This window comes from Anastrepha ludens, chromosome 3 (assembly GCF_028408465.1).
Source record: "Anastrepha ludens isolate Willacy chromosome 3, idAnaLude1.1, whole genome shotgun sequence".
Lineage (NCBI taxonomy): Eukaryota > Metazoa > Arthropoda > Insecta > Diptera > Tephritidae > Anastrepha > Anastrepha ludens.
In genome coordinates this window covers 100,754,515-100,770,629 of record NC_071499.1, presented here as the reverse complement: position 1 = coordinate 100,770,629, position 16,115 = coordinate 100,754,515, and the positions used below count along the sequence as shown (strand labels likewise).

The following is a 16,115-nucleotide window of genomic DNA, read 5'->3' as shown; positions in this document are numbered from 1 at the left end:
TAATACAATTATACGATTTGTAAACGTTGTTGAGGCGTAAGTCTTTCCATGATGAATCCATGAATCCATTAATATCCGGCTGTAAACGTCGAGGATATGACGAAAAATGTAAAAGGGCGACCGCTACGTTTTGACCATTCGAATTTAAAAACTTGCATTCCAAATCGAAAACAATTTTTAGCGAGCTTAAAGATCTGGTGGTAAGTCCGAGAGCCGGGTATTTGGGATGGGATGGGATGGGACTTGAGAAAAACTATCAGCGAAGCTCAGGATGGAATTCAGTGAAATCCGTTTCAAAATATGGGTGACCTGGACTACCCTGATGGCATATGTTTTCTCTCACACTCACTATACGGAACAAAGAAAACATTGGAAAGGGTCGTTGAAAACGCAAGACTGGTACTGCTGAAAATAAACATGTCCAAGACAAAACTCATGCATATGGAGTCGACGATAAGAGAACCTCTAACCATCCGTTCGGGTCCCGACACTATAGTAATTGATAACGTTGAACAGTTCACTTATCTGGGCAGTGTGTTAACGCAGTATGACGGTGCAGATAATGACGTAGACTCGCGCATTAGAAAAGCTCGCGCAGCCGTCTTCAAGCTGAAAAAAATCTGGGACTCCAATGTTATATCACGAAACACCGAAACACCAAACTGAGGACCTTCAACACAAGCATGAAATCAGACCTTTTGTTTAGCTCAAAGCTATGGAAAGTCACTGACGCGACAACAACTGCCGAGTTGTTGCCAGAAATCAAAAGGAGAAAATGAGCGGGATTGGCCGTACTCTTCGAAAATACCACACCGAGTGGAATCCATAAGGGAAAATCGTGCGTGGTTGACCAAAGATGATGTGAGTGCGAGCGGTGTTATAAATATGACAGAAGACGTTGGAAGAGGTTTGTCTCCGCACTTTTTTTTTGTTTTGTGGGAAGAGGAGGATAAAAATGTCAGAAACATTCAATTGATGCCATCGCGTCAGTGATATGTAGGACTGACTTCCACCCCGGCCTTCCCACCACCTTCGGCTGACTTCCTCCCCGGGCCCGCATTTGCACTACATCGAGGGTGGGCCGTGATTGTGGATAACAACCAGAAAAGAAGCCTGCGTCCAGGCTCTCTACCTATGACGTATGGAGGTTATACGTAGCTGATAGTCTCCATTACTCCATTAAGAAATAAATGAAACTTCAAAAGTATGTGGTAATGTCATGTGCATTACCGTCTTGTCTGCGTATTATATGATCGTGAGTCGTTACTCGCAAAGCACTCACTCTATAAACCTGTCTGGCCCCTCGTAGGTGTGTTTCTCGAGGTTGGGACCAAATGGGAGCGGCATATAACGGGATGGAGTCTGTCACAGTAGATACTAATATCCTTCTTGCACCATGGGCTCCCCCAATGTTCAGCAGCAACCGTGTTAGAGCATTTGCAACTACAGCGCCTTTCGTACTGACTTTCACCGCCTGCTCTCTGAAGGTCATGCGGGAGTCAATCATAATCCCTAAGTACTGTATAGCCGGCTTGGACTGGATGTTAAGACCTCCGAAATTTACCGTCAAACTCTTCTTCTTCTTCTTTTTGCTCAACAGGACTGCTTCAGTTTTTGCGCAGCTAGCTGGAGTTTGACATTGTATAACCGGCGCTCAATCCTCGCTATCGCATCATTGCAGGTGAGTTCCACATCAATGGCCTGTTTCCCCGTTACAACCAGCGCAATATCGTCTGCATATCTTACCAGTGTCGCATTCATGGGCACCTCCATTTTGAGGAAACCATCGTACATTGTGTTCCACTAAGTAGGGCCGATTCAAGAATCCTGCCATCGAAAAAGCTTCAGATAATCCGTTGTAGGTACGAAGGCACTCCAAGACGACTCAGTACTGAAAGAATTAGCGTCCAGTTTGCTGAGTTGAAAGCGTTCTTTATGTCGAGCGTTATGACAGCGCAATATTTCTTAGAGCCGAATGCCCTACCTGTAATGTTAATAGCCTCGCTCGCTATTTCGGCCACCTGTCGAATGGTGTCGACAGTGAATCTTGCTCGTCTGAAGCCAAATTGTCGCTCCGCAAGTCCTGTTGGCCCCTCTAGGTATTTCTGCAACCGCCCACAGATGATTCTTTCTAGTACCTTCCCCACTGTATCTAACAGACATAAGGGTCGGCGTACTGATGGACCGTTTGGCAATTTGCCCGGTTTTAGCAGTTTCCATCTCCTGGGAAATATACCAGACTTGATACACTCAGTTTAGAGTTCAGCAAAAATTTCTGGACTGGAGATTTTGCGTCGCTGATTCTCGAAAGTGCGGCCAATACTTCTTCTTTTGAGACCGTATACTCTTCTGACTACCGGGGGAAGGATGTAAATCCGTTATCTTTACAGGGCTCTGGGGTGGAAATAGGTGAGGGACCACCTTTCCCAGCAGGACAGGCTTGTCTTCGCACTATGCTCTGACTAAGAGCGGAACATTTTAAAATTTGTACACCAATTTTGAACTGCATTGTAATTAATTATTGAATACGTTACTTTGAATTGTTCCAAAAAATAAATATATAAAAATATATAGCAAAGAAATTTTAACAAAGAACTCAAAACAGTTTAGAGGTTGAAATCATTGCGCCCTCAAAAATGCTGTTTACGGTGTAACCTTCAGCAATAGAAAAATGTATTTCACTGAACGAAGTATTGTTTCATAACATCAAACAAAATCAAATATTTATCTGTTGAATCAGACCTGATATAAAAAATCTTACTCTAACGAAAAACTTACAAACATAACGCAGTGTTTGAGAAAACACTGTGTTTGGTAAATTTTTCAAATAAAAATACATAGTAAAAAAACCTACATAAGTTTAAAGCAATAATTTAATACCATCCCTGATGTATTATGAATCGATAAAGTATCATATTACATTTCAGTATTGTTTTAATCGGAGAGAAAATGAGTAATAAAATGGGGCGTATATTAATAGTTGCAACTCGCGACTTGACACTGAGCGCTGTATATAAGTAGATGTACCGACTTGATCAAAAGGTTTCCGGAATATATTCAGAAAACTCAAAATACAAGCTTATCCCCTTTAAAGTACTCCCAATCAACTGCAACGCACTTCTGCCAGCGTTTATTCCAGCTCTCGAAGCATTCCTGGAACTCTATTTGCAGTGTAGCCATGAGAGCCTCTCCGATTTTTCCATTACTCCCTTTCGACGCTTAAGACGCGGTGGTCGATTTTTGACTCGATCAAACAGGAAAATCATATCAGGAAAATTTATATCAGATAAATTCGATGGCTGTTGGAGGGTATTCGTTTCGTTCTTGGTCAAAAATTCACAGATAATGATGGCACTCTGCGTTTCCATGGTGCAAAATAGATTATTGGTTTTTCCACAAATCCTTTCGTTTTTGGCGAATTGCTGCACGTAACATACCATAAAGCACAAATAATAGCTTTTATTAACCGTCTGACCCTCTAGCAAAAATTCGTGGTGTGCAATACCGTTGTAATCCATAAAACCGTAATCATCGCTTTCTGTTTTTACTGAAAACGTCGTGTTTTTTAACTCGGTTCATTCGGAGCTCTCCACTCACTTGCCTAATGTCTGAGTTTCGTGTCGTACTCATAAACCCACTTCTCGAGTCCCATCTGTCATTCGCTCTTTCAATGAAAGTCAGTCTAACCCGGTAGTTGCAGAATGAAATCCATATTCTCCCAAGTATAGAATTTTTTATCCAAGCTCCTGTGAGAAGAAATCCATACAACGCTCGTAGTACATATTGTAGCCAGCTCGTTCCAAATAAATGAAATGCCATTCTGAAGAATATTTGTCATACATAATTAAGTACATGAGTACATGTATACATATGTTATTTTTACTTGCAGAGGATCTGTCATGTATCTTTTTAGGAAGTCTTTTGTTTTGACAGTTGAACTTTTGTTAAGTAAAAAATCTGCAATTTATCAAAAATTGTTCAATCTCGCTCGAAAACAGTTTAAAAAGAATTAAAATCCCGTACAGCTAGTTTTCCTGGAAACAATCATCTTCTCAGACATGAGCTTCGTCTCTTCCTCTTGTATCATACATATGTACATACACCAAATTCATTTATTTGGAACACCTTTACATTCTACTGTTACTGGTGTTACTTTGTGGTGTCTCTGGACCATTTTTTTGCGACAGCGAGCCTGAAAATATATTAACCGCCAAAGGATTGCATATATAGTGTTTTTCAGTAAGAGCTCTTCAACTTTTTTTTAATAAAACACAAACGGTTTGACTTTTTTAACTAATTTTTTTTTATTATCGAGTTTGAACATATACATTTAAGTATGAAATTCGATTTCTTTTGCATGACCACCGCGTGCACGTTTTACGAAGTCCAATCGTTAAACCCAATTTTCGACCACTCTTTTGCATAAATCGGCCGAAATTCCAACAATTTCGCGTTCAATATTGGCTCTGAGCTCACAAATCGTCGCCGGCTTGTTACTGTAGACCAATGACTTCACCTAACCTCAAAGAAAATAGTCTAGAGGCGTCAAATCACACGAGCGCGGCGGCCATTCGACCGGTCCATTTCTGGAAATATTGCGCTCATCGAACTTACTCTTCAACAAATCAATTGTAGCGTGTGCTGTGTGGCTTGTGGCCCCGTCCTGTTGAAACCACATGTCGTCTAAGTCCATACCATTCAATTGCGGCCAAAAATAATCGTTTATCATGTCGCGGTATTGATTTCCATTCACAGTAACGTGGCGATCGTTCTCGTTTATCATGTCGCGGTATTGATTTCCATTCACAGTAACGTGGCGATCGTTCTCGTCAACGAAAAAATATGGGCCAATTACGCCGCCGGCATGTAAACCGCACCAAACAGTGATTTTTTCGGGATGCAACGGTGCCTCATGAATCACGTGTGGATTGCTTTCTGCCCAGTAACGCATATTTTGCTTGTTGACAAAGCCATTGAGCCAAAAGTGAGCTTCGTCACTGAAGATGATTTTTTGGAAAAAATCTGGATTAAAGTAGCAGCAACAGAACGATTATTTTCATAAAAAATTTGACCGATTTGCAATCATTGCTCATGTGTGTAGCGTTCCATGATGAAATGTATACTAATCAAGTTTACAAATGACAAGCGAAAAATAAAAAATATTGCGTCGTTCGCCCTCCCTATCGGAAAAAAGTTGAAGCGCACCTATTGAAAAACGCTATATTTATATCGAGATTTTCGAAAAATATTGACGACTTGTGGTTAGAACAAAACGATGTGACATGTCACATTACCAATGAGACAATCAATTCAATCCAAACAAAATTGCTAGGAAGATTCATTTCATTATATACTGCATAATTTGACCGCGAAGACTACCCGATTTAATGCTTTTAAGCTATTTTCTGTGGGGTAATTTTAAATATAAAACTTTGAAACAACTGAAGCTTTGAATGATTGCATTCGAAGAGAAAAATTTACCAATAGACTTGAAAAATATTATTTATTATTCATAAATTATAGACCCTCAACTATGAACTTATTATACATTTTCAAAATATTGGCTGATTTAAATTTATGAAAAAAACTACTCGAGCTTGAAAGTTATTGTACAACTGGTTTGTTACTTTTATGAACTAATAAAATATGATTTGCATCAAAGGTATCATGGATGCGCCGCAAAGGTGATGACTTGGCCCTGATAACATTCGGTCGCCACACATACAGTAGCGATTCAAGATATTCCTTGGAGTTTGATGAGCCAAACGACTGGAAACTTTCGATACAATACGCGAATGAACATGACGAAGGCCCATACGAATGTCAAGTCTCTTCACATCCGCCTTTAGTATTGTTAGTGTATTTAACTGTAATTGGTAAGTTCTAACTAAGTCTACATATATTGGCATGATCTCCATTATGAATTACATGTCACATCATTAAGAGAAATATCCAGTCTACTAGTGTTAAAAAAATTAAAATATTATATATATAGAGGTAGGTTAGCTATGCATTTACAATTTCTAAATAGGTAAATTTGGGTGTTTGTTTTCCTGGGATGTCGCCTGTGGAAAGCAAACTTTCTAAGGACTGTTATACAGGCATAGCAGTATGCACAACTTGTAGTCTCACAGCTACACCTACGCACTACATAACTCTCCACTACATATCAGACCACTCTCCCCGCGGAACTGCCAAAAAAGTATTACCTCACGGGGCTGGTGGCTGACTTCAGCATAAAATCCACAATATTTACTCCGCTTGAAATTTTGAAGGTTTTCGCATAACTTAGGGATTGGAACAAGACGTGATCAACATCTTCCCTCTTCGTGTGGACTGGGCAATTTGGTGAGCTATCATGACCAAACCTATTGAGGTATTTTCTAAATGCCCCATGCCTTAAAAGGAATTGGTTTAGGAAATTGTCCAAAAGACGCAGATAGTTTGCAAAGCGCTTAGCCGATAGACGGCGATTCGTTTTTTTGCATAGCTGTATAGGTAAATTTGTAGGACCTTTAACAAAAACTACAGCAAATATCGAACACTAAGTTTTTCTAATTTTTAGCTAGGCTAAATAGTGTCGACACTTGATAATAAATAGGAAATATTGACATTTTTTATGCTGACATATCGATACTTATAAACGGGTATCCTGTCTCTTAGAAGTAACTGCAGTAAATTTAGTTCTGTATCAGAACAACAACAAAAATACAAGGCGAAATTTATAATATATATTATAGGTACTTTAAATATACATATATGCTCTTAAAAAAATAAGCAGATTTAAAAAATATTGTATTTGTTTGCCTTAATATCACTCCAGAAATTCATATGGGTCTATAATGCGGTGACAGTTAATTGTACTTAAACTGACTTAATGAAATTTAACTTTTGAAAAAGTTCAATGGAAGGTTTATTAAATAAAAACCTACTTTATAAACTTTATCACAATTATTCTTACTCAACATATTAATAAGTTTATTAAACTCCTCAGTAATTTTCACTCTCTCAACAGTTCCTCATGTGGAAATCCTCGACGAAAGAGATTCAGCCACACCTGAAAAATACTACAAAGCTGGAAGCACCATCGAGCTAAAATGTGTAATTTCAAAAATACCGCAGCCATCATCTTACATCACGTGGCGTCACGGTACACGAATGCTAAATTATGACACTAGTCGAGGGGGCATCAGGTAAGGCAATGAATTCCACTGTCTGTGCAAACATCAATACATTTCCATTTATTGAGCAGAATGAAGGAACTGCAATATATTTAATAAGATAAATTTAATAAAGCTATTACACACACGCGGCGGCCGTAACCGAATGGGTTGGTGTTTGACTACCATTCGCAATTCACAGATAGAACGGAAGGATAGGAAGCCATTGTTACTGGTCTATTCTAACCGGTACCTTATTAGGTTTCAATTTTAGTATCTACCATTAATAACGGAGTATTATTTTTACGCACACTTAAACTTGTAGCGTTGCCCCTCGGCCAGACTATATTCATTTGTATCAATATATGGATATAAATGACGCAAACACACTTCGAAGTTTGTCATTGCCTGCAACCGCTATTAGAACAAAACTTTTCTTTCATTTGGTGTTTCATGCCCACAATGGACTTAGAACCGGCCTCTACCGAGTGGTAGTCCGGAACAAACCCACCCAACTACGGCGACTTGCAGAATGCAGCTCCATTGAACTTCTGTCCATTATCATGATTATTTCCCTTGAGCTTCGACTTCATCTTGGAAAATAAGAAAAACGATGATAGATAGATCGGATGAAAGGGTGTGTGGATCAAAGTCGTAATGCCCTTTACCCCCCCAAAAGTTATTAAACAATGACGGTAGATAGCCAGCTTGTTGTCGAGGGGCAAAATCCAGCCATTCTCGGTGAATTCGGACCGCACATTAATGCGTGCCCACAGCCACTCCAGGAATCTTCCTGGTATAATATCTGCCCATTATCATCTGCCTAGTAGGAAAATATTCACAATGAATAATGCCGTACATCAAAAACAACGATCAGCATAGTCTTCAGTCGCGGCTTGGCTATGCTTGATGGAAAAACGTACGATTTCTCGAATAATTTTTTATAACTAATTTGGAATTTTTTGCTAATAAAAGCAATACTGACTGAAATGACGGATTTTTGTGTTACTGCTATTTTCTATGTAATTTATATCGAATACTCCAACTTAAATTCCCAAAGCCATGTGACAAAAATTGGCATCACCATACAGTTGTTTCACTTCAAATGCATGACCAAAAAAAATTATATGTACGTTGTGATTTGAAGAGATATGCTCACAAATTCGAACTATACTCTGGACAAGAAAATTCGGACAAACTGTCAGCAACAGGAAATGTTGTAGTTCGCTTGGTTCAAAAAGTACCAAGAAGGGTGAACGACATTATTCACTTTGTTATTGTTATGTTACTATTATTTGCCCGTTTATTGCCCATACAATCAATATTGTCTTATACAATAAACATATGGGAGGAGTAGTGCTATGGTGATTAGATGATTAGTTGATTTCTGGGTGCTGAAGTTTTCTAGCCCAGATTTGTTAGTGGAACGGAACGGGAAGTGCACCTTCTTGACTTTATATAGTTTTGCTCCTACCTCTTCAGAAACATAAAGCATTAGATACCTATATAATCCAAAACTAAGGGAGATTATATTGAATATAAAAACTAATTTCTTTTAAAAATTCATCTTTTTTAATTTGTGCGCTCAATACTTTTCAATCAACTTATAGTTTCAAACAAATAAATATTTTTCGATCGCAATGCAACTTGGCAGTTTTTTACATCCGTCATTACAAGTCTAACCATTATTTTTATACTCTACAGATAAATGTATGCTCGTACTTATGTATGTGTATAAATGTATGTTCAAGTTCCGACATAATATAATATTAATTTTCACAAAATCTTTTGTTGTTTCAAGTGTTAAGACTGACATGCTGCCAGGAAGAGCTTTAAGCCGTCTCTACATAGCCAATGCCAACCGGCACGACACTGGCAACTATACTTGCATGCTTGGCAACGATATTTCGGGCACCGTCATGGTACACGTCCTAAATGGTAAATAAGACTCATATTAAATGGTTTTTAAAATTTAATACTACAATATGTTATTTACTTTTTCAGGCGAAGAACCAGCCGCCATGCAGCATGCATCCGCAGCTAGACTCGGCTCTCCTATATCGATTGTTGTAGCAACTTTACTTGCAACAAAAATATGTTTACGATGACAACGCTAGCATCTAATGTTCTGAACTAACACCAACACCACTTGTCCAAAACTGCATTTTTCATGTCTACTCGTACATAATAATGGGTTGTTTTAGTATAACAATAAGAATAGATACATACATATGTATATGTATAAATTACTAAGATTGAAAAATTAAAATTATGAACCTTAAACTTCTAGCGAAATATTAGCATAAATTCATATATGTGAATGTACTTACAGCATTCAAAAGTAATAAGTATGTTTGTTGATATATTAACTTTTGTGGTAAAGAAACAGGATCATTTGGTTTTTATACAAATGAATCGTAATCGCGTACGACAGTTAAAATCTCCATAGGAATCACTAAGCTGATTCTCACGTTTGCGGTCCTTATCGCGTATTTCTAAATAATTCCTCGGGTCACCTATATTTGGCCATGAAATTTCGTAAACTTTATTTTATAATATTGAGGAAGGTGGAGGGGCAGACGTAGACTAAGGAATTTAGGCTTATTATGGTTTAATTTTTAGTCCTACTTGTTGGCGTAGTATTTTAGATCTTTTAGCTTCATATCGACCTTTTGATTTACATATGTATATATTTCTACATACATACACTTCATTATTGAGTTTTTCACCCCTTTCTTGCTTATAAATTTGCCCTATGCATTCACTCCAAAGATTCTCAATTTGATTGAAAGAAAATGCAAAAAAAGTATATTCTCTCCAAGGTAAGGTAACATTACTTCCTCCATTAACCGACTCCATTCCACGAACGACTCAAAAGCCGCCGGGTTTAACCGTCTTGTCAAGTTAATATATAAATAAAATGATTTACCTCGGCAAGTTCTTGCTCTTATACATATTATATCCGCATTTCCCCATCAGCGGAACTATGCGATCTCTCCTCCCAGAAACTTTTGTATTTTGTAGTCTCCTACAAAAGGTTCTACTTGAGATTACATTTTGAATATCTTCCGCAATTGTTTCTCGATTTGTGGAAAAACATCAAGTCGCGTACCACAAATCGGAGGCACCTCCGACCAATCACTCAACAAATTATGTACGCACAAGTTATAAATATATGTAGATGTAAATACATAAATAATTACTTACTTTTTCACTGTCCCAGTTTCTCCCGAAATTGCTTGAAAAACTGATCTATCGCACTATTTGGGTTGAGTTTGGTGAATGACTTTAAATACGAAAAAGTTTGCACAGAATAAATTTTGTCCACTAAGAAATATTCACTTTACAAAACCGGCCAAAATTTATTCTAGCCAAGCGACCGACCAAAGTAAATTAATCCGCCCAGCTATTTTCTACTTTTGAATCGTTTCCGATTCAACTTCTACGATGCTTCTTTGAAAATCCGAAAAGTTAAGCTGTATTTCTTTCATACACCAACTTGTATAAAAGTTGCTTTCCTGGTGGCATAACAATATGCTTTTTACGGGAGAGTCATGGCTTTCCTTGTTTCGATAAAGACGAAAATTTTTGTTGTAAATTTTTTAGTCTAAGCTGCTCTAGGGCATCCAAGATTGCTGAGAATTTCATCCTGGAAAAGACCACAGCGATAGGGCAACTATCCAACTATTATTTACTAATTTGGTTTAAATCGGACTATTAGATAGGTTGAAAAATTCAAAAAAATTCTCAACGTAAAGTCTAAATGAGTTTCACTTCTTTTTGTCTTGGAATTAATATTACAAATAAATTATAATAATCCTTTGGCAAATTCTGTAGAGTTTTCAATATTCTTTTGAGTGTGACCCGAAAAAAAGCGACTTTGAAAATATCGTGATCTGGAAAAGCATGAAATTGTTGTACGGCATGTTGTGACAAAAAAACTTAAAATATTTCAAAAACTAAATTTTTCGAAACTCATAACTATAAAATCGTTGACAACATATTTTAGGAAAAAATATTCACAAAATTCATTAATACAAAATTACCTACGAGGTATTAAATAAAATCCAAAAAGTTATTTATACAACCAAAAACAATTTACACACTTAAAAGCAAGTAAATATAATATTTTATAGCAATTAGGGTGCTAGTAAATATTATTATATTCGAATTAGGATTATGAAACGTGCATCCAAGATGATTTATAAAGGTAAAATTTACGAACACTACTCTAGTACATACATTCATACATAGCATAGAGGTACTCAAGTACATATTCGTCACACGTAAGTCCTCTGAGGGTAGCGAGATGTGCATAAGCCACAATTTTAACAAAATAAGGCAAAATAATCGAGTGAGATAATGAAACAATACTTATAGTGAAATAAAACTAAATTATCTAAAATGATACAATTAAACTAGAAATCAAAATACGTGCAAAAATTACATTCATGCATACATACAACGTACATATTTATTTACGAATGATTGTAAACATTTAGTACTTCATTTATGAAGGTGTCATTCTGCCAAAATAAATTAATAAACGTACTTGCATTCATACATATGTGCGTGCATGTGCAAGTTCTGCTTATGGTGGTAACCAAAAAATCAAAAATTAAAGAAGGCAAGACTATCTCTCATTCGGAGGCACTATGTAGCTAGATAACTCATTTGTGAGCCTGCCAATGTTACAGGGTCCGGCACTCGAAGTGTAACCAATTAAAAAGGCCGTACACTTAGTTTGGAAAATTACATTTATTCAATTCAAAGTAAAAAATATGTGAAAATAATACAAAACTGAGAATCAATTTACTGTTGCTCGATATGACCATCTTTTGTCTTGACCATGGCCTTGAGACGGTTCAGAAACGAATCGTAAGCTGCCCGACTGGGAGTATACCGGCAACTTTGGCCCTCTCGTGGACAATGGCTTTTTTCAGCGCCTCGAGACTGGTGAATCTTTTAGTTCGGACCTCGCTATCTAAAATGGCCCAAAGGGAATAGTCCATCGGATTCGTGTCTGGTGAATTTGAGAGCCACTGTATGGACGTTATGAAGTTCGGAACGTTGTTTTTTAGCCATTTTTGGTTCACTCGAACTTTGTGAGGCGGTGCCGAGTCCTGTTGAAACGTGTTGAAACCGAAATGATTGTCTACCCACGGTTTCAAAGCAACCTCCAGAATACTTTCTCGATAATATTACGCATTTACTTTGACGCCAGGCTCAATGAAAACGATTGAAGAGAGGCCATCTGCGGTTACAACGGCCCAAACCATTACCTGAGGCGAGTGCTTCCTCCTAGTAGCCAATCGATGACTTAAATTTTCGTATGAACGGTCGATCAAATAAACCCTATCGGTTTAGAAGTTCGGACCTTGCTCAATTTGAAAAATTTTCTCGTCAGAACACACAATGTTCGGAAATTGGCCGCTTTCGGCCAAGCGAAGCAACTCCTTGGCTCTCTCAAGTCTGACTTGCTACTGCTTTGGTGTGAGATCGTACGTCTTTTTGGATCTTCTAAGCTTTGACTCTGAGCTAAATTTTTAGTATGCGGCGGATGCTACGATCAGATATAATATTTTCAGTTCTTTCGCCACTTGATTGGCACTTCGTCGGGGATTTCGCTCAAGTCGCTTCTTCACTTTTTGAACCATTTCACGTAACGTTGCAGTTTTTTGATGAACACGTCCATGACGTTTCGCGATGCTACCAGTATCATTGTAACGAGGAACGGTGCGATAAACAAAAACTTTATTTACTTTCAGGTGCGCGAGTTCACGAACAATCGCTGGTTGTGATTTTCCAGCCAAATATAATCCACAAACACTATCACGTTTGAAATCCCTTACTGATTTTCTTTTTTCGCGTTTACTCCCGTGCGATTGTAAACAATACTCTGGACTGTCATTTAGTCAACTAACAGACTAGTTGCACGGGCATCAGCTGCGCGAGCGCTCTGAAGTTGGTTACACTTCGAGTGCCGAACCCTGTAATATTATTATGGTTTTATGTCACTGATATCAGTTAGAAAAATATTTTAATTTAATATATAATATATTATAATTTTACTTATACTAATTTCATTTTACCCCAATTAATTTAATTTAACTTCTTTTTTTTATTTGTTTTCTTCATATGTTTTTAATTTAATTTTATTTTATTGAAACATTTTTTTTTTTATGTAAAAGGTTAAATAGTGTATAAGTACATTTGCTGATATGTTAACCACATTACAAAAATTGAAATGGACTATAAGTATATTTTACATATAACTTCAGCAATTAATTTTCGGCTAATTTAAAACACATTTGAGTAGAGATTTTGCTTAAAAAAGAAATAGATTTTGTTTATTCAAAGCTTTCGGTTTGGATGAAGTTTTATCCTTGTTTGAAAGTCACATCTTACGATTTTTAGGGTTACCGTTTATTACAAGATTATCTCTAAATTAGACCATGTGATCTAAGATGAAATTCTTTATATTTTTCAAAATGAAGTCAAACGTCGGGGCTTATGACATTTGTTGATACAGCTATGAATATTATCATAATTTATTATTCTTTAAATTTGGAACCCATATAGGTCTAAAAAATGTTAAATGAAGAAGGAGAGTGGAACATTTTAATTTTCCTGAATATTTATGTATATTTATATTGAAATGCATTGCAATATATTCGTAAATTAAAGTTAAGATAACTAAGTTAAGGATATAAGTAATAAAATTAAATGAAAACCAACACCAGTATTTTCATACAAAATTGTTTTTCATATTATGAAATGATATAATGAGAATAAAACATTTAAAAATATTTTTAAGGTAATTAATTTCTTTTAATAAATTAATTGAAGTTGGAGTTTAAAGCTATATTTATGGGAAACGACATTTCAACTAAACTTGCCCGAAGAAGAATCAAACACAGGTCTTGTAAATTTAAGGAATTTAGTGGCTTGGTCTCTTGTGGTAAAAATATACCTACATTGACAAATTATATTTGTTTCCTTTAATCTGTGAAGTGGCGCCCGCCGCATATGTTTGTGCGTCACTATCATTAGGTAGGACCCGAGTTCGAAGCCCTCCATGGGCATGGCAAACAATGTCAATCCACCGAGTGCATTTTTGCCATAAAAAAGCCCTCATAAAAAAACTATAGGTCCTCGAAATGCGGAACAACGCACAAGGACGCATTCCCATGGCAGCCGGTTCTACGTTACCGGAATTTCTAGGGTTTTTCCCAAGGCCTGCAGCCCCAGCAAACTAGCCCTATCTAGTGAACCGTCGAACTAAACCGCCTTAAAGGCCGGGAGTTTGCAATGGCTGATGCCATTTTCGGAGATGCTCTGGCCTGCGCACCAGCCGTGAGTGGACAACTGATTACGTTGCCCTCTGCTGCAGAGCTCTGCACCCGTAACCGCTCCTCGGGGCGCGGCTGACCACCACCATCAGGCCACAACAACAACAGCGGAACGCACAACAGACCCAAAGTAGGCAACCACACGCGTCCCTCACCCCCCGAGTTACAACAGCCTCGCCGAGAAGCTTCAAGCTTCTACTATTTAACTGTAACGAACTAACAAGCGAGGTAGATGAGATGGTCGACTTTATGAGCCGCCACGGAGTCCCAATAGCTGCGGTCCAAAAAACCAAGCTGCATGCCAGCTCTTCTCTGATAACCAGGGATGGCTATAACGTGCACAGACAGATCGCGAGCGAGACAACGGTGATGGTCTAGCGTCCATAGTCCACCACTCAGTGCAACATTGTCTGATCGACGAAGGCATCGACCGCAGGGACAGCACCTTAGAATAACAAGGTATAGCTGTACGGGCAGGCGATGTCGAGCTCGAAATTTTTAACATATACATACCCCCTGTCACCTGCTGCCCGCCTGGATATCACCCTGATATTGGTGCGCTCATCCAGGGTGAAAACCGACTAGTAGTAGGTGACTTCAATGCGCATCACGATCTTTAGCATTCAAGCTGCCAAACAATCGTAGGAGACATCAATTGGCAGAGCAGATAGACGATTCGACAATCAGCGCTGTGGACGACGACGCCCCCACCAGGGTAATGGGCAATTGCAGCAGCTCGCCTGATATAACAATAGCTAGCGCTGGTCTGATAAATAGCATAACCTGCGGCATATGCAATCGCTTGCATCAGACCACTTGCCCATTATCGTCTCGATTGAGAGACCTGCCGACTTTGTTTCCGCGAATCACCGGTCTGATATTAACTTCAACAAAGCTAATGGGGTCGCGGAATTCAACGAGGACACCTTCGGCGCTCTTCCCATCCCTACTGATGTGCGCGAAGGTGAACGCGCATTCCGAAAGTTACTCACAGAAAGGCTCAAGGGCATACGTCGTAATTTCCTAGCCGAAGCAGCTAGTTTAGCAAACGAGCGTGACCACCTACGCAAGGTCGATCCCGGGATCCCCGCGTAAGGGATCTCAATTAGGAGACCCGGCAACTGGTAAATGAACACAAGCGGACCAAATGGGTTGAGCACCTCAAGGCCTGTAACTTCACCACTGGTGTGAGTAAGCTCTGGTCCACTGTAAGGTCCCTGTCGAACCCGACGAAGCACAACGACAAGGTGGCCATCACCTTTAACGATTGCACTTCGTCGGACCCGAAGAGATGCGCGAGCTATTTTAGCCGACAGATCCGAACGTCGTGCCACCAGACGGCTGCACATACTGACGAACGGCAGTGCGCCACTTACTTTCTCCATCAACAAAACCAAATCATCTAAAGCCATTGGCACTGACGGACTTAAAATACTGATGCTGAAGCACCTGGGTCCATTTGGAGTAGGATTTCTCACAAGGATTTTCAATTTGCCCTTGATCACTCTCATTATCCGTGACAAGTGGAAAGCAAGGATAGTGGTCCCGCTACTGAAACCTGGGAAACCCGCCAACCAAGGGGAATCTTATCGGCCGGTAACTC

The 16,115-nt window shown here is 38.6% G+C and overlaps 1 protein-coding gene across 2 annotated transcripts in view; it reads left to right on the top strand.

The window, feature by feature from the left end:
* LOC128858622 (fibroblast growth factor receptor 1-A) overlaps window positions 1-13,921 on the top strand; it is a 72,894-nt gene extending 58,973 nt beyond the window's left edge. For both annotated transcript variants that reach the window (XM_054095041.1, XM_054095040.1), the window contains exons 4-7: window positions 5,663-5,876; window positions 7,016-7,193; window positions 8,962-9,098; window positions 9,165-13,921. In XM_054095041.1, the coding sequence (XP_053951016.1) occupies window positions 5,663-5,876; window positions 7,016-7,193; window positions 8,962-9,098; window positions 9,165-9,268 (633 nt within the window). In that variant the 3' untranslated portion in view covers window positions 9,269-13,921. The remainder of the gene's footprint in view (window positions 1-5,662; window positions 5,877-7,015; window positions 7,194-8,961; window positions 9,099-9,164) is intronic.
* Window positions 13,922-16,115: the final 2,194 nt, after the last annotated feature.